Below are 23445 nucleotides of genomic sequence, written 5' to 3'. Positions count from 1 at the left end.
TTCTCTCTTTCTTGGGACATTGAAAAACGTTTTACAACAACACTTTGTCTAAATGAGTGCCCCAAACTTGAGGTCTCGGCTGTTATTATATTGTATCGACTAGGGATGCACCGATACCAGGCTTGAGTACTTGTAAGGGCCAGCGATACAGCGAAACTGACAACACTTTGAATGTCAGTTTGTGACAATTTTGTAAAATTCATGTTTGTACTGCAGTGAAACTTGTGACCGTCACTGATGTACAAGAAAAACATATTGAGGAATGCAGTTTGCAAAAACACTGTGTAGTTTTTATTTTGCGCAGCCCTGGCCTGGATTCATGACTTTACTTCTGAAATTTTTGTTTTTTAATTCCCACTATTTTCATGACACTATTGATAGTCGGCCCCTCTCGGCTGTCAGGATCTTTGCGTGGGGTTGCTCTTCCACTCTCTCCAGACTCGTCTTGCTGCAAACCATGAAAAACATGCCAACTCTTAATTTAAACTGGTGTGTTTCCAACACCTGTTCTGTTTCAGATTCCTCCCACAATATCAGTAAATCACCCACAATCCAATGATCCGCCCACTCAGACTCTGTAGCCCCCCAAAAAGCTTTCATTTTAGTTGGCATTAAGGTCCCTGGGATGTTGTTTAAGATAAAAATGTATATATATAAGCATACAGATACATTCATGTATTACCATAAAATGTACGTAAATCACTGCAGAATATAGAATGGACTTTCAATTACGATCACGTAAATCATGGCTGGTCGAGAAGACGGCGGGCAAAGTGTTTATGGGATGCGACAGGCTGAGACCCTGTCAGACCATAAATTTAACAGCAGCAGATAACTAGATGAGGGCGAGACAGAAATGTTCTTCTGACAATTAAGTCTGAGTGCCGAGCCATGGAGCTGCATTTTTACAGAATAAATAAAAAGCTCTTTCAGATGCGGTGAGAGTGAAGGAAACCAAGGTCGCCGCTCTTAATATTTGGGTCAGATTTGCCTTCCGACAGCTTCGCATTTTAAATGTGCTCTGAAATTAATCCTTTAATGAGAAGTTAAATGAGTCCATTAGGGTTTCCGGGCGCCGAGAGCAGCAGGCTCTGAGTGGTGTTTTTGTTTTAGAGGTGTGAATTTTAGTATTGGAGAACGTTTCATCCTGGAAGCAAGTCCTTGATGGTATGTGGATTAAATTAATTTTCTCTGCTGAAATGTACCCAAAAAAGCATGAACAACAAAGGTCTTGGAGATGAAAATGGATTTAGACTTTATTAAAGAGAAAGGTCAGTGTTTACCAATACAATTTGACATTCTAGTTTCTTGTACAAAAGTGTTTGTCCTACAGGTGGCAGCAGGTTCTTGCTCCTGGTGACGTATCAAATTTCTGATGTCAGCAGGTTAGTGGTGTAGCTTTGTAGTGATTCACACCCTTGGATCCATCAGTCATCCTATATTGGGTCATAGAGTACAGACATTTCCAGTCAGATTGAAGTTACACACATCATCCGCAGGAAGTCAGGCTCCCAGCACAACTGCCCTGTGAGATCTTAAATATCATGTGGGAAGCCCACACTCTGGCGGATGAACCGCCACCCTCTTTATTCGCTGGTTTGTCTGCTGATCATGAAGATTGCACTGAGGAAAATTTAAAGTTGTTTTGTTTCCATGTGCAGCGACGAGGGGCGAAATTACTTTTGGCTTTGTACTTTTTGGGCATTGACATTCCAAACAGCAAGATTTTGCATAAGGCTTTTGCATAAACTTCTGACAGCTGCCTGCACCACACACATCCAAAAAGGGCTTTTGTCTTTATGCAAATATGATAATCTTGACTTTGTTAATGTCATTATTTGTTTATTCAGCAGCCGGGCTGCCAATCACCACCCATCAGTAGGATTTATGAGGCTGGAGGAAGAAAATCATGTATGCAAAGTTTGTGCAAACTGAGGGGGAAGTGAAGCAGAACAACAAGCTTAGCAAAAATCCAATCCAATACAAAACTTAATTCCCTTTAAGCTGCATGGAGTGTGTATGACTTTATTTTTTATTGGCATGTGGGTTAATTCACTTGTACAGTATAGGAAATGGGTTTCATAATGATATATGATGAAGATGACTCTAATAGATAGCTACAGTCTGCAGTGCTGACTCCGCCATCATTAGTACATAAAAAAATGGACCCTGTAAAAATCATCAAGATGTTTGGAAAAATATTACATTTTACTGAATGTAAAGACTGTGTTATTTTAAGGGCCATTTATGCTAACTTACAAAAAGGTGTCAACATACTGTACTTCCATGTGTTCTTTTTGTTAGTATTGCTGTTCACCATTCTATCCACCGGAGGGGGGGGCAACCAAGAGTCAAAAGTTTATGACAACCGCAAACTCCAAAGCAAGTGTGGAAGAAGTATAGATAATGTACCTCTTGCACAAAAGACAAAAACAGAGGCAGCGTTGCTGCCACAATCAGTGATATTGAAATATACAGTATCGCAACTGGAAGCCAGACAATTTCCACCATCTTCTTTTTGTCTCATTACGACTTGGTATCGGGTAGTAACAGCAACCAGACACTGCCCCCATGGTAGTGCTCTATTTGCATTGTGGAAACTGCAGAAATATCAGCTCTGTACGTAACGTTGAACATTAAATGGCCCTTTACTTTGTTGTGACGGGCTTTACCTTCCACTGTTGCTGAGTTTTGCCATGAATCAATTACTTGTTTTTGTTTTGTTTGATCATTTTTGTTTTCTCAAAATGACAACAAGAAAATGTTGGGTTTTCTCTATTATTATATGTATTCAACTGTTTTATGTAATTTTGCTAGGCACATCTTTCTGCCTATTTAACTGTTACAAGACTTGTACTTGTTGTTTGTGGTGATGATTCTCAGATTTGATGACTTGGAAATGATACTTCAGTGGTGTTCCTCACAAAACCTCCAGCTCATATGTTGGAATATCATGGTATTGGGTATAATTTGAACACCCCAGCCGCCACCTCAGGGTGGTGCTTTAGCTGTGCGCCAATAGCTTAGTTCATGGAGACAGAAGGGGAGACAAACGAATGTGACACTTCAGTTCATATGTTGTATAAAAAGAAAAGAAGAGAAGGTTTGTTTACTTCTGGATTTCATTCCCATGCTATTAATAAACTGTGATTACCTCCGCCAAGGAATGTATGGTTCCATTTTGGCATGGTCTTGGCAGATCACTGTCTGGATGCAGGAATTAAAAGGATTCTTCTTTGTCAGAGGTTTGTGCTCTCTGAGTGCTTTTTTTTAATTTGACGTGACTGAAAAAGCATTTATTGAGTTTACACTCATGAGTGCACTGTAAACTCTGTGACTCACCATAAGTACCACTTTTTTGGCATGAGACGAGTCCAAAAAAAGCAGGCCAAAACACAACCTACAAATTTCCAGCACTATTCTATGATACCAACCGTCGACTTTTCTCTGCTTCATTGTCGCTGACTAAGCCTGAAATTGCTCAGATTAAAATGTATGCTGTGTCAGTGGTTCATTTTAATGTGACCTGGCTGAACAGGGAAGATGAGCAGAGATACTTTTTCTTCAAGGCACACTGCTAAAAATCAACAATGATGTTGCAATTTGGTGCTTTGCTGAGGAAAACATTTGTCTGCCCACATCAAACATCCCGATATTTTAAACTTATATCAAATGTATGCAAAACAAAATTATAGATGCAACATGTCCAATTCTCAAGGATTCTTTTTGTAAACTTTTGTTCTGGCCACGAAATTGAAATTTACAGCTCCAAAAAGTGATCAAATTCTGACTCAAGACAGAAAAAAATGTAAAACATAAACCGTGTAACGTGTAAAATGGTGTACAACTGCACCAGGGATCAACCCCAATTTTCTCACAAATCACTGCCTGGTCGGTTTCTGACTGTGGAAGTCGGCCAGCTGTGCAAACCGGCAACTTCGTCAGCTGTGCGTGTGGCAGGTCGCAGATGATCGTGCAGGTGCAGGAGCTGCATGTCACCGTCTTGAGCCCTGGTGGTAACATGTGCTCGATGAGCGTGTGGCCGGTTATCTGTGTGTCCCAACCCGTGGAAACGGTTTAGCAAATAACTGATTGGTGAATAGTGGACGCCTAGATGCTCAACCATTGTCCGAAGTGACACTCTAGCATTATCTCAATGGCATGCTCTTTCACAACTGCAGGCATCTGTGGCATCATGTTGACAGGATGACTTTTTAGTGTCCAGCAGTCTGTGGCGTGGTCACCACATGGTCACCCTGATGTTGAGCATAGAAGACAGTTAAGGTATTTCAACTTTTGCTTACTTTACTACTCATTGTTATGGAGCTATTGCTAACTTTCTAAGCACTTACGAATACAATGGCTGACTAAGTGTAGCAGAACTGTCAAGTACCAAAACAAATATGCCTTGCGTCTGGGTTGACGCACACTGTACTCAATTATGTAAAGTTGTGTGCACATTACCCATTCTGACAGACACACATTCAAGATGGTGCTTGTATTGTTTTCAAGTGTACATCATCTGCCTGGATGTTCCTCAGAGGCCTGTTATTCTCTGAGCTGACCCAAATGGGGATGTTCTGGCGGGATGTGTAGTCCGCTGCCAACTGAGATTGGCCCCTCGGGACCTCCTGTCAGGAGCTGCTAAAGGAAGACAGGAAGTATGTGTGTGGGTTGACATTGGAGGGCGGGAAGAGAGAAATGTGTGAGGACAGATGGAGTTGTGGTTTTGGTTTTAGGTGAAAGTGTGTGGAAGGGCCTGGCACCAAACTCATCATATCATCATACATTTGCATTGCTGCTAGTCATTTCTTATTGTTCTGGTGAAGGTTGAAAATACGTTTTAGAATTGTATTTTTCCTGACATTATTTCATATTGCATAATATTGAACTTATTTTCATTGCTGATTTATGGCTTTTAGTGTTGACCCACCGTGTATTTTTATATTGTGTCCCTTTTATCGCTCACTAAGAAGTAGATTTTACAATACATGCACTAAAAGATGCATTATTGTTGGACTGATTTTGTTTTACTACATAAACACAACTTATGTAGTTAAGATTTCTTCCCATTACATCTGCTCTCACCTGATTGTTGTGGGATATACCACATTATTCAAACATCATCATCACTACACTGCCATGTAGGGAAGCAGGCTTGTGATGAATTCAGCTTGGTTGACTTCCAGGACAACATTGGCCTGTTACTAAGCAACCCTAATTCTGAGTTGTTGTTTTTTTGTCTTTTCAGGATGCTATCTGTGACTGACCAGTGTTATTCCCGCTGATATGGAGAGGGTTAGCTCTGCTGTCTTGTGTTGCTGACGTACCTGTCCATTAAATACTGTGGTGGTGACACCATTTACTAATCTAACCAACATAAGTGAAATGGTTTCTAGCAAAGTAGTTTTCTTCATGAATCTTTCTTGATGAAGTAAACACATTTGTCAGAGGCGGGGGCACAGGTACATATGGGCACACAACCAAATGCCAAATGTCCATCAAGGTCAGTTGTTCTGAAGCACCTTCTCTGTAGAGGCGGATGCCGACTTCAGTGGACTCCTAGCTTCACGTTTGCATCGCAGTGAAGTGATGGCGAGAGTGAGTTTGTGTGTATCTGTGTTGAGCCCACACTTGGTCCCCCTGGTCACAGTTTGTCTGTCACCTCTGGTCAGCTTGCATTAGCACTGCCACTCTCCACCTCCCACTGCTCCTGGGATCACCTCCTCACTCCCATCACACTGCGAGGATCCTGTTCAAATGAGAGTTGTAAGCAGCCGAGCATGTTCAATCTTCAATTTGAGGCAAGGCTAAAATATGGGTGGGGGTCGGCTGATGAAGTGATTCCCTCCCGGTGGGGTCGGTGCACATCTCCCAGCAGCGGTATAATGGCAGTGTCAGCACAGTTCCTCAGCCTCGGGCAGTGACTGTTGCAGGACTTTGCTCCTGTCATCAAGTGTAGAACTTTTTCTGTTGATCCACCATGCTGCACTCTGAGCCTGTTGACTCCTGCTCTCTCTTTCATATTTTATATTTTTGAAAGGAAGCTGATGCTCATTGATATGTGTATTCCACTGGCACCCCCTTGGTGTAAATTGGTGTGGACTCCCTGTACCAGCAGTTTGGAGTGAGCTAGACCAGGATTATAAGCAAGAGTTAGAAATGTCTTCATTTCCGTCATGTTAAGACGGACGGGTGTCAGAGTAACAGTCGGCTCACACAGATACCACCAGACTTCAACATAACACTCACTATTTTTGACAAAAAATGACAGCAAGTCAGCCCTGTTTTGTGATGTGTTTTTATATGTATCTTAGCTCAACATGGTTCCTTGTCTGTTCATGAAATGTAATATAAATGTTGATGGAAAGAGAGAACTTCAAAAAGCAGAACCACTCTCTCACGTCTTAAACCATATCATCACCTGTAGTTGTCAATTTCTGGAGATAGGATCTCCCATTTTGAATACTGCTCCAACTTCCCTGTGCAGTTCCTCTTTGTTTTTCCGCATTTCCCTTCAGGGGTTGCCTCAGTTAGCCAGCCTCCTCCATCTTACCTTGTCATATTGAAGTCGCAACAGACCTCTCCATGGCCTCAAGTACTGCATCCATGGAACTCATTCATTTTCATCATCTTCTCCGTCCCTTGACGTGTCTGGCCTTTGCCTTCTATCTTCTCCACATGGGCTGTCCTCCTCACTCCCAGTGACCTCTGCATCTTCCTCTCAGACACACTGCCTTATAGTCAGAGGCTCTCAACCACTAAACGTGACAGGTCCGACTACTGTCCTATCAGTGATTTCATTGTTCATGGTAAAATACATGTTATTTACTAAACTTTAATATAATACTTGTTGAGCTATGAACCACACATACCTGAATGTTCCTCATGTGCTCACTTCTATTATCTGTCCTCATGTAATATTAACTCAATGAAAAAATCCGAGCGGAGTCAGTGGAGAAAGGCAAAAGCTTAATAAGGCTGAATGAGTTATTGCCATGGCTGTAAGCGAAAGCGCACGGCTGGCTGGCTAAACTGAAACCATTTTGGCTAGAGATAATACTTCATGAATGATGTCCTCCCCTACGGCCCAGAGAGTCGGGAAGTGTAGCTCCATATTAATTAGAAAATGAATTAGCTGGCGTCCCTTATCTGATGGCAACGAGGAGCGAGAGCAGCATGATCCTGCTGTTTCATACTCACAGGTCAAGTTGTACTCGCTGTCATTTTGCGTTCAAAATCCCACATTTATATCCATATTCTGCAGCAATATGAAAAGGCATGAGCCTTTGGTGAATGCAAAGCCTTATAAATGCGTCATGTCCTATGAATGTGCTCATCTCATAATGTTCTGTTTGTTGTGATGCCGCTGGGATGTTCGCTCAAACTCCAAAACTCAAGCCTCAGCTCACTTTCAGACAGGCTCCTTGTCTTGTCTTGGCTAGTAAAAAACTTCATTGTTTGATAGAATCTGGAAATCTCACCGACTCCCCCACCTCTCCCCTGGTGGTTGAGGTGGTTAAAAACCGAAAACAACCTATTTGTGAAAGTTCACGTCCTCTGAGGTGTTGAACTGAAACCTTCATGTGATGTCGGTAACCACAGGGACGACTTCATCATATCCTGTGGAGATGCAGCTTGGCATGCTGTCAACACAACTCCGCGTCAAAGCAGAATTGACTCAAGTCGGGGCAGGGGGCTGTTGTCTTCTAGTCAACACAGTGAACACACCCGCTGGTGCTACGAGCATCACACTGCAGTTGGAAAATAATGACACCTGCTGCCGCTGTTTAATTCAGTTATGGGAAGTTTCATGACGAGTGGCATCACATTGTGAAACTATATGTTCCTCTATTGCTGGGCTTGGCAGTTCAGTTGTAAACTGAGACTAGTGTGAGCGGCCACTAGACACAGAAGCACAGAAGAAAGCGAATATTAAATGAAACTTAAATTTTGCTACATAAATATTATAAAATAGCCACGTGTAATAAGGCAGTGGCCCTGAGTGCATACAAATATGTGATCTTAACACACATTTTATTTGAAAGATGCCAATAAAAATCCAAAAATATTGGAAGATCTTTTAAAGCAGTGAGTGTCTATGGAACATTGGGTAAAACAATATGATATGAAGGCACTTTTATCTATTATTTTTAAAGAACAAAAACTGTTTAGAATAGAAGTTTTACCCCAGTAATCTGGGCTTTGCTAGATAAGCCATTCTGTGCTGGGTGGAGTCATTAAGACTGACTGTTTATTTGGCCATCACTGGAAGAAATCACTCAACACTTTCCAGGACTAATCCTGGTAATGGTAGCTTGACGGGCACACACACACACACGTGCACATCACACGCATTCACATAAAAAGTCATGATCTCATTAGTTGAAACTAACCATCTGTTGCAGCTCACTTTGTTTTCATTTGTTGGTTTAAAAGGCAACTTGGGGGCACACATCTGTTTTCATTGCTGAAAGCACTCAAATAATACCAATAAATATTCTAGATTTGAAAGCAAACAAGAACTGTTTCATATCATAACCCACTCTTCTTTTGTCTTCATCTATTTTTCATCCTTCAATGCCTTGTTGCAGAGGTTCTGAGCGCTGCAGGGGCTGAATCAAGAGGAACCAGAAATCACACTCTGGGCATTCTGCTGAGCAGCAGCAAAAACAAAACCGCCATACTCGTATCTCTGGCGGCTCAGGGATAATTGAAAATAATAGTTTCTTGTCGCAGTGGTGCTGCAGACTAAATACTAATTTGTGCTGCAGCTGGAGGACCCTTGCATTTGTCCTATATGTGCTGACAAATGATATACATTTTTCCTTTCCTATATCTACATTCACTGAAAGAAAAAATCTTGGTTACATTCCTATCGATAATTTGATGGCATTTTTTTTGAAGCGGTGCTGAGTTAGTCATCACATATTTTCCTATTATGAAGAGAGTCTGATGTGGGAGTTCATGAAATTAGTTTTTCATAGTGAATTTTTATTGTCATTTTTTCAATGCAGTCCATGATAGACACTAGAAATCACAGCATATTGTGGATGTCTGCTGAAGCCACATGTCTAGTTACCATTTTATTGAGAATTAAAAGGTAACAATAAACCAGATCTGCAGGAATTATGGGGTGAAACTCTGTATCAAAGGAGGTTGTCAGGGGTGGCTAAGTTGTTTCTCTGCTGTGTGACAGTTATGGAGAATAACAAGGAAACATCTGAACCTCGGGTCCTGGACTGCAGTTTATCACTGTGTTGCTGAGATTAACAACGATTGTGCTGAGGTGTGTTCTCCTTTGTGCTAAGTGATGGCGTGACGTGTAAATCAACCCCAGGACCCAGTGTAGTTGTGTGTGTTGGATTTTGCTTGTCTGCTGTTTGGCATGCAGACAGTGGCAGAGCGCTAATTAATTGGTAGCTAGCAAAGGTGATTCTATATGGTAATTGAGAGGGTCTCAGTGTGAGGCAGGGCGGGAGAATAAAAGACAATCAAAACCGGGTCATGCTCGGTCGCGTTGGCAGCGCTTTGTTTTACACTTGACACAATACAATAAACAAGCTTGTGTGTTCAGTCAGATGTTCATTCTTCTTATCCTGAAGTTTCAGTTGTGGTGTCTTGTATCTTATCTGAATCAGATTTAAGGTTGGTGGAGAGGTTTTTATCTGCAGGCTGTGCAAGAGCCGTACATTGCTTTTGTGTGTGAAACACACACTTGGAATGTAAACACAGTAGCACAATGCCGAACGTACATTTTCTTTCTTACTCATTTCACATGCAGCTCCGCTCCCTTCAGAGCCTTACGACGTGTATAGATAGACCCCCGAACCACCAGCCCTTTTTCCCTGCAAGAGAATTTTTTTCATTCTTAACTTCTTGAGAAATTCTGCCTGAATGTAATTTGGTATCTGACGGGGCATCTATTTACGTGTCCAGCCAGCGGAGGTGAGTTTGCCCCATCCCCCTCAGCCATAGTACTGATGAGGTTTTTAAATTGTCCCTTGTATTATTTGGTTATTAGAAAGCACAGCAAGTGAACTTATTTAGCTTGATGTTTACAATTACTTCACAGTAAAATGTGTTGGATTGATGAACCTGCACGGCACGGTTCAACGGCGATGTGCTCTCACCAGTATGCCACTGTGCTGTTGAATGGAAACTAGCTCTAAAGTTGTCTTAACATGATGTTGAATGGACAACATATTTTTGTCACGCATTAAAGTTTCAGTTTCAGTGATTTGATTGCACATTGTGTTTTATGAGTCACATTTTGATAATCGTTCTAGTTCTAATAATTTTGCAATAGCTGCCTTTTTTCTGGCTCGAGCACTATCCCCCCAAAAATGTCTGTACACTTGTGTGTCACAGAATGTTCATAAAACAATGAATAAATCATGTGTCACAAACTTAACGGCAGTATTCTTTTATTTGAGGAAAAAAGTCACTGAAGGGACGGAGATTGTTGTTTTCGCTCTGTGGCATGTGACGTGCTTAATAGCATTTAAATGAGAGACATGAAGGAAATCTGTTCCCACGTCTCAGTTTCCTCTGCAATACCTGCTCAACAATTCCCTATTACAGATCTCGGGCGTGCTGTTATTCCTTCCTCTCACCGTCGATTGTAATGTGAATGCACTCAACAACAAAGGCTCAATATCTCCACAAAGTTTAAGTGTCTGCTGTGAAGTTATCGCGACACACTTCAGCAGTCTTTTTCAATTTGGTAAGGAGTAATTGATTTGAATCAGAATGGGAGTCTGTAAAATGAGAAGAAGCAGCGTTGCATACATGAATCGAGGCTATTCCTGTTTCATCCCGTGTGATGTGTGTTTTTGTTGTTTTTACAGAGTTTTTAAAGGAAGCAACAGGACCAATCCTTGCCTTGATGCTCTGTTTAATAAAGCTTACTTACTTCAGTGTTTCCTATGCTACTTCTCCATTTGAAGCAGAAACAAATTTGTTTTGAGTTTCTTCCATGGCATTGGACGTGGACATCTTTCACACTCTTTCAGAATTGTAAACCCCACGTTGTGATTATGAACATCAAAGGCATCAAAGGTTTGCAGATGGCAACCCGACCAGGTCAAAGAAGACGTTTCACTTTCTACCTACAAAGTTTCATCACTTCTGAATCCATTCCTTCAGCTCCCACCCTGCTCACCAGAACTGATGAAGCTGTCTGGATAGAGAGCGAAATGTTTTCTTTGACTATTACCTGATCCATTTTCAACCCATGTTTGCATGACAAGCAATAGACATTGAAATATCAGAAAAGAAAACGAGTAAAAGTTAATGTTAAAATCTTAAGTTAAAGTTAACTCATGCTTTGTATTTTGCTTCTACCCCAACCTACCCTTCCTTTTATGCATGTCCACATCGTGGCTCCATTTTGTATCCACTGTTTTCTCAATAAAGTCAGTTGCCCCTGAACTTCACCATCATTCACTTAATCTTTCAATTTTCTGCTGCAGCAAAAAATAACTTCATCTCTCCATCAGTCTTTTATGTGTGACCTCTTCAGTCCCACACTGCCTACCCTTCGTCATCCTCTCCATCTATTTTGGAGGAAACTTTATCTCATCCTTACTACTGCCCTGTGCATCCATCCCAGCTGTCTGTCTGTGAGGTCTGAAAACCCCTGTATCTGAGGCTGAATGATATAGATTCATTACAGCCACCACTCACTCTTTCTTCTCTTTTTTTTCTTTCTTTCTTTTTTTGAAATAAAAAGCAAAGCCGATGTCGCAGCACATTGACATGATGGCACTGATGCAGTTTGTAGTATTGTCTGCAGGTAATCAATACTATAAGCCGGTATATTGATTCTTTAAGACAACTCTGTCCTTCTCTAATTCACACCTCTTCGGTTCCTATCCTGTGATGGCTCAGACCCTCGTAGGTCCTCTATGTCAGTGCCTCAGTCAAAGACTATTGAGTGTGATTCTGAATATACATCAGTTCTATGGTGCTACTATTATCCAGGTTAAGCAGCTGCTGTGGAGGTGAAGCTGCTATTCGCTGTTTTCTTGTTATGTATCAAAATGTTCCAGATATAACAAACTTTTTGTGCAATAGTCAGTTCGTGACAGGCTCATCCCAAGAGGGTTACATTTAGGAAGTGTTTATAATGCGTCCTACTAATTGTTTTTTATTTCTGTTTCAGATCACATTCTTCATGTTGCTGTCCGCTGTCTGTGTGATGCTCAACCTTGCCGGATCCATCCTTTCCTGCCAGAATGCTAAGTTGGTCGACTCGCTGGAGGACTGTCAGCTGGTGAGACCACGTCTGCTGTGTTTCACTGTTCAGTGCAATCACGTAGAAAAAGAGTTAGATGCAAATATAGGATTGAGAAGAGGAGATTGTTGCCTTCTGTTGACAAATGTATATAGATAAATAAAACAAACAGATATCAGTAACTTAAGCAGGGTGGGCTCTTGGACTTGGTCTTCAAAGTGCCAGGAGGGTGCAGGGGTTTTTTTTCAATCCATCAAGCACACGAAGGTGAACCTATCAAGTGTCAGATGACACGAGTGGGTAACAGCCAAGCAGATTTGACAGCCAAGAAAGTCGGGTACCTTGGGGTTCATTAAACTCTGTGGCATTATCCGTGGGAGATCTCACTCAGGGGTGTGGTTTAGAGGTTAGGTCCCTCAATGGCCATGTAAAGCTTGTTGAACGCCCAGCAGAGCTTCCTCCGCTCTGAACATTTGTGTTGGTTTTCTTTCTGTCGATCCTCCCACTTCATTATTCCTTCCTATTCTCGTTCAAAGTGACTGCGATTTTCTTTTATTTGTTTTCCATCAGGTCCATCTTTTCTCACTGAAGGTCAGAGACAGAGTTGTCACTCTGTGATAACTGCAGGGAAACATTTTGTGACCAAGGGCATCTTTAGTCTCTGATCCATTAGGAATTTTGGGGACGATCAACTCCATGAGGATCAATACCTTTCAATTCCACGCTCAAACATACATTGATATTGAAAACTCATCTCAAATGTAAACAAATTCAATACTTTTTGCATGTAAAACAAGGAGAGGAATGACTCAGGAAAAAGGCTAAATGTCTGTGTCAGGGATTTTAGGTTGCCACCAGGTCGATAGGGACTTTAACTCTGGAGAGATCAAGGCTGTCCAATGTTTGTGGTGTGTGTGAGGGTTCCCGAGGAGGCAGAATCACACTGTTTAAAAAGCGTGATATTAGTTAGCGGAGGAACTGATGGCTAGAATTGTCTTTTTTTCTGTTAACCCCAGATTCATTGAAGTACCATGGAGTTTTCCTGTGAAAACTCCATGGTACTTCAACATACAGGTACACTAAACTATAAATCATTTCATGCATATTCCAATGCAGTACTGAAACATTCCAATACATTATAACAGGAGGGAAAAGGATGTGGAAAATGAAAAAGAGTTCAAATATGGTTCCTAGTTTGTTTTTCCTGGACCGTTGTGCTATAAGTCGCGCCTCCACTTCCACATCCGAAGCAGCTTATCTATCTAATGCACGCCGGGTCAGCCATGTGGACCAACTTTACCTGGGACCCCTGAGACTCCTCAGTCGTGACTGAAATATTAACATTTCTATCCTGTCTCCCCGATGTAATTAACCCACACTTGTCAGGTTCATGTCCTGCTTTCTCTCAATCTGGGACACAAAGGCAAAGTATAGTCTGCCTCAGTCCCTATATATTTGTCTTCCTCTTATTACACCAGCACTGCAAATGTTCTGCATTTTAGATGCTGACGGATGTGTACACAATTCTGATCTGTGTGTGTGTGTGTGTTTGTGCGTGTGTTTGTGTGCATGGGTTTGTGCTGATGTGTTTGTGTGTGCGTTGCGTGCATGATTGAGTGTGGATGTGTGTTCTCTGCTCCTTCCCCCCAGCTCAAGTTTGACAGCGATGGAGTGTGTGTTTGCTGTGAACTGCAACAACAGAGTTCGAGCTGCAACAACCTGGGAGAGACTCTGAAACTCAACCCGCTGAGGGACTGCAACACCATCCGCCTTCGTCTCAAGGTGGGAGGTGGGAAGCAGCAAGTGGGTTGGGGGATTGCGTTTTAAAGCTGGGTGATTCATGCTTTGATAATAGTGGTGCTCAGTTGAATTATGCTCTTCATTATGCCATTGATGTTAGTAGTGCTAATGCTGGTGATGATGATCTAAAACGTGGTGAGGTGATGATGATCTTAAAAGTGGTGAAGGAACGTCTGCAGAGATAGGGAATGAAATATACAACTGCTCATGATTTGGCTGGTGATCGATGAGAAAGATACTCACAAATCCTGGCATGGATGAAGAGAAGCAGCCATGCCAAAGGTGATGTCGGACCATGAACTCAAACCACACTCGCATCCTTTGTGCATGGCCAATACCATGCGGGAACATAAAGTCAGCTGATGGACTGCATGGTCCACCTGTCCTGTGTTGTCCCAGGTGTTTCAGGATTGCTTGCTCACACTTCTGAAAGCAGGTGGAACTGCTAGCAAGACATTGTTGAAAGTAATACTTTGATAGTAATACTTTGAGTGATGTTATTGAGATAGACACATTCAAATGTTTTGATACAAGTGATACAATATAGTGATAGAAAGTAATGTAACACGCCACTATTTTTCTTCTGTCATCTTTTCCCCTGAAGCCAATGAAGAATCGGTTTGCTAGACTTTTCTTGAGGCCCTTTGTAGTGAGGCTGAGAGAGTGGTTGAGGTGGGCGGGGCGAAGTGGGCAGTTGAGACTGATAACCATATCGCCATCCCTGCACTCCACGGGTGACGTAAAGGCTTTAGCTTGCGCTGGAGTGTTAAATTAATTGGTTGTGAAGGGCATTTAAGTGGTGTGCTAATAAGGGCTCCTGAAAAAAACCCATCCTAAATGAAATGCAAACACCGAGGGGGAAGACTATGAAAGATAATATGATATGAAGGCTGATTATTGACAGGTACCCCTTTAACCTTATTTCCCTGACAGATCTAAATAGAGTCAAAGAAAAGAGCTTCCCCTTGTTCTCGGTGCAACTGGAGATTTGGGGGCAATAGAAGTGTGTGGGACGGTGGGGGGGGTTGCTCAAATGCATATATTTTATGTATGTTTGAAGTCGCCAAAAAGCTGTTTGCAAGCATGTTGTCAGCATTAGTTACAGCTTTTATCATCTCACTCTTGCGCAGAGGAAGCCAAGCTCTAACACCGTGATACAATCGCTAACCGCTGTAAATGACACTGCAGTATAATACTATGCATATTTATTCCCTTCATGTGTCTCTGGTGGAATAGTTTAATGATGCAAACTGTTTCTTGTCCTAGCGTAATTGGCCAAGAAGTGCAGAAGAGCGACAAAACATTTGTCGTCCCTCAAGTGGCAGCCTTCTTAGTATGCTGGCCAGATCGGGCGTGGGCTGGCTCTGGTTTGCAAGTGCATGATCCTGGTGGATTATCTTGACTCGGAGGGTCCGCAGGAGTGATATACAGCGAGTGGTCTGTGCCTTTATGACAATTATATCCATCCTTTTTATGTCCCTGATTGATTATAAAACATTGATAACCAAATAAAAGACTTCTCTGGATGAAGAATGCCCGTGGAAAGAGGAAAGATCAGGCACATTTGTCATTGTGATCGTAGCTCATTAAAGTGATATGGGAAATTGGTGCAATAAACCTTTATTAAGTGCCAAAGTAGTCAAATGTGTTGAGTTATGTCCAAGAGGAAGCTGTCAGGCCGACTCCCCCGAGTCCTCAGCTATTTCAGAGCGTGTTGCTGCTTTTAATGATCTGTGCAGCTCAAACACAGGAAGGAACGGAACAGACGTTTTGAATCGGAACTGGTTTGGTTTCCATGCGGACGCTTTTCTACTCCTACGGCAGTGCTTATTTGTCAGGTTCTGACTGAATCATCAGGAGAGCAGTAATGTGATCATGAATGTGAAATGGAGTCCAAATAGACACACATCTCGAGGTGCTGACAGATGGCTCCTCAAGAATATGAAGACATCTGGCTCTGCAAAGTCATGGCTCATCTTCATCCTTCCTCAAACTTTTCCACGAGCCGTCCCTCCCATTCGCTTGTTCATACCTGAGCATCTTCAACTTTGCCACTTCTAACTCTTCATGTTTCTGTTTCTGAGTTATTGTGTCTAAACCATACCTCATGGCAGGTCTCAGTACTCAGTACTTTACTTCTCCACCTTTGATATCTGTTCAACACTCTGGATCACAGATCCTACACCGATACACTTGTCTGTTTTCCTCGTCTCTACTCCAAGCAGCGTCACTCTTCTTCAGGCATGTCATTCACGTGTGTCCATGACAGGAGCAAACAGGAATGGGCTGAGAGCTGATCCATGGTGTTATCATGCTGTCACCTTTGACCCCTGCGTCACAGCACGCCTCACCTCAGTCTCACTGATCTCATACATCTTCTGATGCTCCTGGCTTCCTCGTACAGCACCACACCGTCATAGTATGGATCTACAAAGACAGTGTCACTTCTTCTGACCTTGGTTGGACTGTTGTACTCTTCCTCTCATTGAAACTACACAACTGCTCACTGATGCTGACTTCTCCGCTAAGCCTGGACTCAGCCACTCTTTCCCACTGCTTCATGCTGTGACTCATCCACTTGACCCCTCTGGAGCTGCTGCAGTTCTGAGCATCCCCTTAGTTCTGGATGTTTGTCCTTTGTTTAGGTGTCCTCTCAGCCTTCCAGTCACTGTCCACTGTTCTTCCATATGAACGCATGAATACCTCACGTGGGATGTGAGGGTGTTAACATCTCTCATTCTCATTTCAGCTAAAGCGATGCAGTCGGGTGTCTTAAATCATTCCTTAATTAAAGCACAGTTTTTTGAGACAAAAATCTCATTAAACGAAACAGTTTACCATGTCCTATTTGGGCAACTCTTATAAGAGGTGGAAAGGATTATCACCTAGTCTAAAGCGAGGTCTTTTTTAAGTGCAATGTGTGCGATTGTGAGAGCAAATTCTGCTGCTGCAGCCCATACTGGGCTATTTTGCCTCTGAATTCACGCTGTCATGATTTCCGTGTAGGAATCTTCCAAAGGGATTACTAGAGTTGTCTGTCTGTCATGAAGACCAGGTTCTACAAACCATTACGTCTTGAACAAGCAGGAAGCAGTTGTTGATGTCCACAGATAGCAGTCACGTTTAACCTCTTTTTGCAACAGTGGCCCCTGACACAGAGGTCCTTTGTATTCCCAGACCCAATTTTCTGGCAAGTCATATTCGTGCCCCTGCGCCTTCTCAAGAAGAGTAATTCATGTAGCTCAAGTTATTAAAGCTGCATTTGTCAATGCTGCTCAGCTCCCAATCGTTCGAATATACTGGTGTATAAAACCTCTCACTATTGCTGGATTAATTACACAGCTCTCAACACTAGCATTTTTGTTTTATTCTCGTTTTTTTATTACTCCTCTGGTAGTGAGTTCTGCATAATTTATCAGTTTGTTCCATTTGTAATGTGTACTTACTGTGAAAGCGATGACGTCATGTGTCTGTGTAGCCGAACTGAACTTGCTCATTTGCACACTAAATATCTGCCGCTCCTGTCTTCTCCTCCACCTGCTCACCTTCCCTGGCACAATTATCCTCCCATCCGTTCCAGATTTCCGCGTAGATCCTTCCTTAATTTACCCTCTAATAGTGGCCTGCTCTCCTCCCTCTTCCACAGGAGCTGCTCTTCAGCGTCTGTGCCCTGAACGTCATCTCCACGGTGGTGTGCGCGCTGGCTACCGCCATGTGCTGCATGCAGATGGTCTCCACTGATGTGCTGCAGATGGTGAGTCAAGAGAAATAACAATGAATGTTTTCCTTTTCCTTTAGGCTAATCCCATGGATATCTGTGGGGAGGATTAACACTGGCAGCTCTGGAGAGAGGAAGTGTTCGGGACACTTAGTTTTGAGTAATGGTTTTTCACAGCTCCTCACCTCATATCCATTTCATGTGGATATGTACCAGCAACAGGATTAGAAAGCTTACACCCAGTCTTTGGACCAATAAGTCCATTTACCACCTCATGATTGTTGAATCGCCGCGCTGTATAACATCCATTAACCAATTGAATCATGTGATCAGTTCTTGCCACACAGAGCCCGAGCCCTAAATGCCGACTGCATGACCCCCCATGGGACCATTCTCCACCAAACGCTGGACTTTGATGAGTTTATCCCCCCCATCCCTCCGCCGCCGTACTACCCCCCAGAGTACACGTGCACCCCTTCCATGGATGGGCAAAGGTGAGAGAGGCAAACTACTGCTCTCGAAGGTCTTAACTAATATCTCAGTACTCACAGAGATGGCGGCTGTCTGTGGTGATGAGAGGCTGGAGGGGTGTTTGAGATCGAATGATAGTCAAGCAGGTGGACAGATTGAGACACAGGCACTGTCTCTGCTCAGAGACAGGCTGGTGTTGTGGATCCCACATGTTAGTAACTAGTTAAATACTGGACTTCTGTTCCTGGCCATAGACATTTATTTCTCATCTTGCCTTCGCAGCTTCATGTAACATCATTTAACGGTTATGGCTTTCTTGCCTTGACAGAGGCCTTCATCTGGACTTCCCCCACTCCCCCTTCAGTGCCATCTACGGGGTGCCCATCAACAGTCCAGGGACTCTGTATCCTACTGACCTCCCCCCTCCGTACGAGTCGGTGGTCAGTCAGACGCCTGCCAGTCAGGTCAGAGCCGATACATTTGCTCACTAGTTTTACACTAATATTTCTCCCATGCTTCATTATTGCCTCTGTTGTTTCGAGTTGCTGGGCCACGACTGTATTTGTAGCTGATTTATTCATTTATGATCCAGTTGAAAATGAATTATATTATTTTTCATCCACTGTCTCATGTTTAAGATGCATGTGGTGAACGTATACTGCATATGACATTAAGTGACTTCACAGGAGTGAGCTCATCAGCCAGTCAGTCAGAGGCTCCATCTTCTGCCTGATAACATCTTCAGCCCTGATAACACCTCTCTGATCTTGTAGCGCAAAAACTGGAATCAGCGATGGTAATTGCGCTATTTACTTCAGTGAGTGGAGCACAGATCAAAGTAAAGACCCTTCGCAGCATGACGTGAATGCAACACGTTACAGAGACGATTACAGTCGGAACACAAGACATCGCGGTGGTCTTCTAGAGCCCCCTGGTGGCTTGATGTTGTCATTTCAGTTTTCACATGGTTAACTGCAATGAGCTGCAGCGCTTGAATATTAATGCTGTGGTGGAAGTCTGTCAAAATGTGTTATTTTTGCAGGTGACCACCAGCAATGAGCAGCAGGCTACTGGATCCAGTTTGGGTGACAGGAACACAACTGCAGGACTCAGCACTCAAGGTTTATGTCCTGAACATTCATATCCATAGTTGACTGTTCAGGCTTTACTAAATCCTGGGTTGTTTGCTACAGCGTCTGTGGATAGCGCCTCCCTGATGGTGTCAGAAGTCGTCGATCAGGACCAGACTTGCTCCTCAGAGGACCTGTGCTCTCTGGAGGTCCAGGGTTCGGACTCCTCTCCGTACGGCACACTGCGCACTGCGCCCATCGATGGCAGCTGCAACAGTCTGGAGCTTTGCACGCGGATGCGCTGTCGTCACGGCAACAGCGACGCCCGGCCCAGTGACACCGGCTACAGCGAGTCCTCTCACACCCAGTCTCTGGAGAGGTCTCCGGACTGGTCCTCGGAGAACTTCAGCAACCTCGAGGACTCTGCTGAAAACACACATGCATGTGAGGATCTCAGGCCTGCCATGCCTCTCTGCGATGAGCTGGCGTCAGCCAAACACCAGCCGGATGAGCCTCCCAGAGTGTCAGCCCACTCCCTGATCAAGGCTCGGATGATGAGCCGCAAGCTGACGCTTCCCGTGGCTATCGCTCCGCCGCCTCAGCCTTGTTCTCCCACCTCAGTGGCCTCCTCTGGCGGAACTTCAGCCATCAGCCCCATGGTCCCCTCTCCATCCCCGTCCCCTCCCAGCAGACTGCGGGGCCCCAGGCTGTGCTTCAGCGTTTGGTCACCGTCCTCTTCCTCACAGCCCCCGTCCACCTCAGCTAACAGCGGCTCTTCGCCCTCAGAGCGGCCACGGGGGTTCAGAGCTGCCAAAAGGTACCGCAAACTGGCACGCATCGTCCGGTCCACCAGCGACCCCATCTCCTGCTCCTCCTCGACAGGAAGTAAGCGCCACACACTTGACTCAACCTTCTTTCTCTGTGAAACTTTCCTGCGCACGACAGTGTCAGAGTTGCTGATAAGGTTAAGAGTTGAAAAAGAGCCACAGAGGTTGTTAGCTGAGGGCAGGATGAGCTAGTCTTATTCCCACCTACATCTACTTGTTTTTGGATTCCAAACATAGTGTGTTTGTTATAGAGAAGGATGGGGAGGGAACACACAAACACCCAATACGAGGAGCGTAGCAAATTTGTCTCCATAATTCAATTGATTGCACAAAAGCAGTGCATCTGCTCTCCACTGCTCTTCTTTGTCGGTGAAGGTGTCACAGCTACTCTTGCCTTTGTGTTTGTTTATTGGCCTGTGATTGCATTATTTCATGTCTCTCTCTGAAGGAGAAATCATTGCCTGCACTCCGGCCAACAACCCATCGACTGAAGGATCGACTCATACATCACCGGAGCAAGGTACTGACAGGAAAATGATACTCGCTCATGTACAGTGGACGTGGCGCGGAGCGAAGGATAGTTCGGCTTCCTCCATGAATTATTTCCAATCCAACAAACACCATTAGCATTTATTGAACTGTAACAGGATGTGTGTATTTTAACCTCATCATGTTTACTGTTTTTAGACTGAGCAAGACGGGCTGCCATGTATTTCAATCATGAAATGTTGTTGCATGAGCTGTTAAGTTTGACCCCAAAACAGGTCGTTCTTGGGTGTCATGTTCTAGCTAGCCTTTTAAATAGGAAATTCTCCCATGGAAAATCCTTGCAACTGTGTGGAAGGAGGAAAGGGTTCCGCACCATGGGCACAACAACCATAACTGCTCACTATTAACGTTGCTAAGATGACACTCTGTTTCATTGTGTTTGAACTACAGAGCAGACGGACAACTCCACTGAAGCGGTGGGAGACAAAACGGTTCGTGTAGGAGTCAGGAAGAAGCAGCAACAGAAGGAGAGCAGGAAAGTGGACTTGAACCTGAAGCCGAAACCCGGGCAGGGGCTGGTGGCGCACGAGCAGCAGCACTCCATGGCCGACTTTAAAATGTACAAAGACACCAAAATTCTGGTGGCCAAGTTCCTGGAGCATTCGAGCTGTGCGTTACCTCCCGAGGTGCAACAAGTGGTCAACAATATCAAGTGTGTCATCAAGTCCGATGAGAAGCACATGGAGGAGGCCATCTATAGTGCCAACGTCATAGACCAGGTAACTGTGCTCTCGTGCACGCGGACGGTAGTAATCAGCTTTGCTATCAGAAGATGAAAGTTTAAGTTTGTGTTTGATTGAGTTTCAACCCAAGTTTTAGCTTACTCTGTTGCGTGAAGTTGCAAACATTGAAGCGTAACCAGAAAGTGCTCTGACAGCAACCACCTGTTGTGTAGTTTCCCATTCTACATGTTGGAGTCAAGAGTTCACCTTTTCATTTCATGATCTTTATCTTGTCTAGGTGATGACTCACCGCATCACAGGAAGTCCCAGGAAGCATGGCCAAGAGGACCTTCACCTGCAGAGCTGTGGTGCCTTGAGTTCTTCTCCCTCCACACGCCGACCCAAACTCCTCTCTCAAACAACCAGTGCCTGTTCCCATCCCTTGGACTCGCCCTTGTCCGAGCAAGGTTTCGAGTGCAGAGAAACCGTTCTTTGACCTCATGTGTCACCGGACTTACAACAGCGACGGCCTCCCAAAAGTGCCAGTGTTGCAGTCAGACTGTGCGGAGCTACAGTGAACAAGTGAGCTTGCGAGTCGGCAGCACGAAGGTGGGAGTGGAAATCTAAAATTGGCCTTGAGCTATATCTCTTATCGAACTGCGAGACCATGCAAGTCATCAGCCAAAATGGTAGCAAACTCACTCTGAGCCTGCGAGTGTCTCTAGTGGCTTCTTTCTCATCAGAATGTTCCTCCCTCAGGGGATCTTTTATACCACGTTTCTTCATAAACAAACTGGTGATATGGGATCTGCGAGTAAAGGGAAACTGAAGACATTGTGCCGTGGATATATTTTTCTTTCTTGTCTGAGTTTGAATAAGGAGAAATATATTTGTATTCATGTCAACTGAACTGAGGGATATTTGATAGCCGTTGTTTGCTACCTGTGTGCGACTGTACCTGATAAGACTGGTGATTCTTTTATGTTGCCGCTGATGAAAGGACAACTTACCTCATGTGTTGCTGTTCTTATCAGTGTTACAATAAAATGCAAGTTTATAACATGTGATTTGCCCCAACTCAGTCGCTGTGTGTGTGTGTGTCGAGTCTCTCATGAAAAACCTTAGGTTGTGAGTTGTGGGAGGTGACAAAAACAGTAGCGTAAACGTTTCTCTCTTTGTTTTTTTCTACAGGGTGGCTGGACCAAACCTGGCCTACACTGTCGGAATTAAAAGTCACAGTTGCCTCAAATGCTCAATGCTCAAATTAGGCCTTTATATTTCCAGTATTTATCCATGTACACAAAATTCCCACACATTACCGTGCAGGGTTATCAAGAATTCTATTGTGCACTAACATTGTAATAAGGAAAACTACAGAAAACTCAACTTTTATTTCTTACAAGTATTCAATGTGGCCACCACCTGCGGCACAGCCAACATCACTGCCGAAGAGAATTCCTCCCTGGCACGTCTCACCGTATCCTGAGTTGATCACTGTTGCTATTCTTGTTGCTATACTTTTAAGATGATCGAAGTCAGATCTAACTGCGGACCACACACCTCCACAGGGTTAAAAAAAAAAACACGGTGAGGTCTCGGGATCTCGCTGGCTAAGCGCATCAACGGGTAAGGTTTTAGGCCCCTTCTCGCTGCTAACAACTGACAGCCGCAGCGACGTGACTACAGCGCCTCCATGTGGAAGCCATTCAAAAATGGTCAGTGAATGTTCCACGATGACGCTTGAGAACTGAGAACTGGTTCAAGAGCTGCCTGGTCTGGGTACCGACAGTACCGAGTTTAACCTGAAATACGGAGCAAATAACAAACATTAGTGTTGAAGACTCTTGTATACTTGTGGGTGTATATGGTTGTCTGGGTCAAGCATTACCACAACAACAGGGTTGTATATAGCCAACCAAGAATTCAGATGAGGACCATATAAACTCAGACACTTCGGACACCTCGAGCCAACTGTGGCCCATGGGGCGCCAGCAATGTTCAGTGAAATATTCCACTTTGATGTCACTTCGTCACAAGGCTTTCATGTGCGATTACGTCTGGTAGTTGACCTCCTTCTTGGTACAGTATTCCCCTAAAGATCTGGAGGCCT

General features: G+C 43.8%; 1 protein-coding gene across 3 annotated transcripts in view; it reads left to right on the top strand.

Annotated features, from left to right (window-relative positions):
• fam189a1 (family with sequence similarity 189 member A1) overlaps positions 1-22402 on the top strand; it is a 59408-nt gene extending 37006 nt beyond the window's left edge. For 2 of the 3 annotated variants that reach the window (XM_053866363.1, XM_053866365.1), the window contains exons 3-12: positions 12167-12277; positions 13856-14020; positions 17685-17792; positions 18090-18250; positions 18556-18691; positions 19270-19348; positions 19421-20182; positions 20573-20644; positions 21064-21392; positions 21634-22402. In XM_053866363.1, the coding sequence (XP_053722338.1) occupies positions 12167-12277; positions 13856-14020; positions 17685-17792; positions 18090-18250; positions 18556-18691; positions 19270-19348; positions 19421-20182; positions 20573-20644; positions 21064-21392; positions 21634-21831 (2121 nt within the window). In that variant the 3' untranslated portion in view covers positions 21832-22402. The remainder of the gene's footprint in view (positions 1-12166; positions 12278-13855; positions 14021-17684; positions 17793-18089; positions 18251-18555; positions 18692-19269; positions 19349-19420; positions 20183-20572; positions 20645-21063; positions 21393-21633) is intronic. The other variant, XM_053866364.1, reaches the window with a different exon arrangement.
• The last annotated feature ends 1043 nt before the right edge of the window (positions 22403-23445 follow it).

Source organism: Synchiropus splendidus, chromosome 5 (genome assembly GCF_027744825.2).
Source record: "Synchiropus splendidus isolate RoL2022-P1 chromosome 5, RoL_Sspl_1.0, whole genome shotgun sequence".
NCBI lineage: Eukaryota > Metazoa > Chordata > Actinopteri > Syngnathiformes > Callionymidae > Synchiropus > Synchiropus splendidus.
The sequence above is the reverse complement of the archived record's forward strand: the minus strand, read 5'-3'. Positions and strand labels throughout refer to the sequence as shown.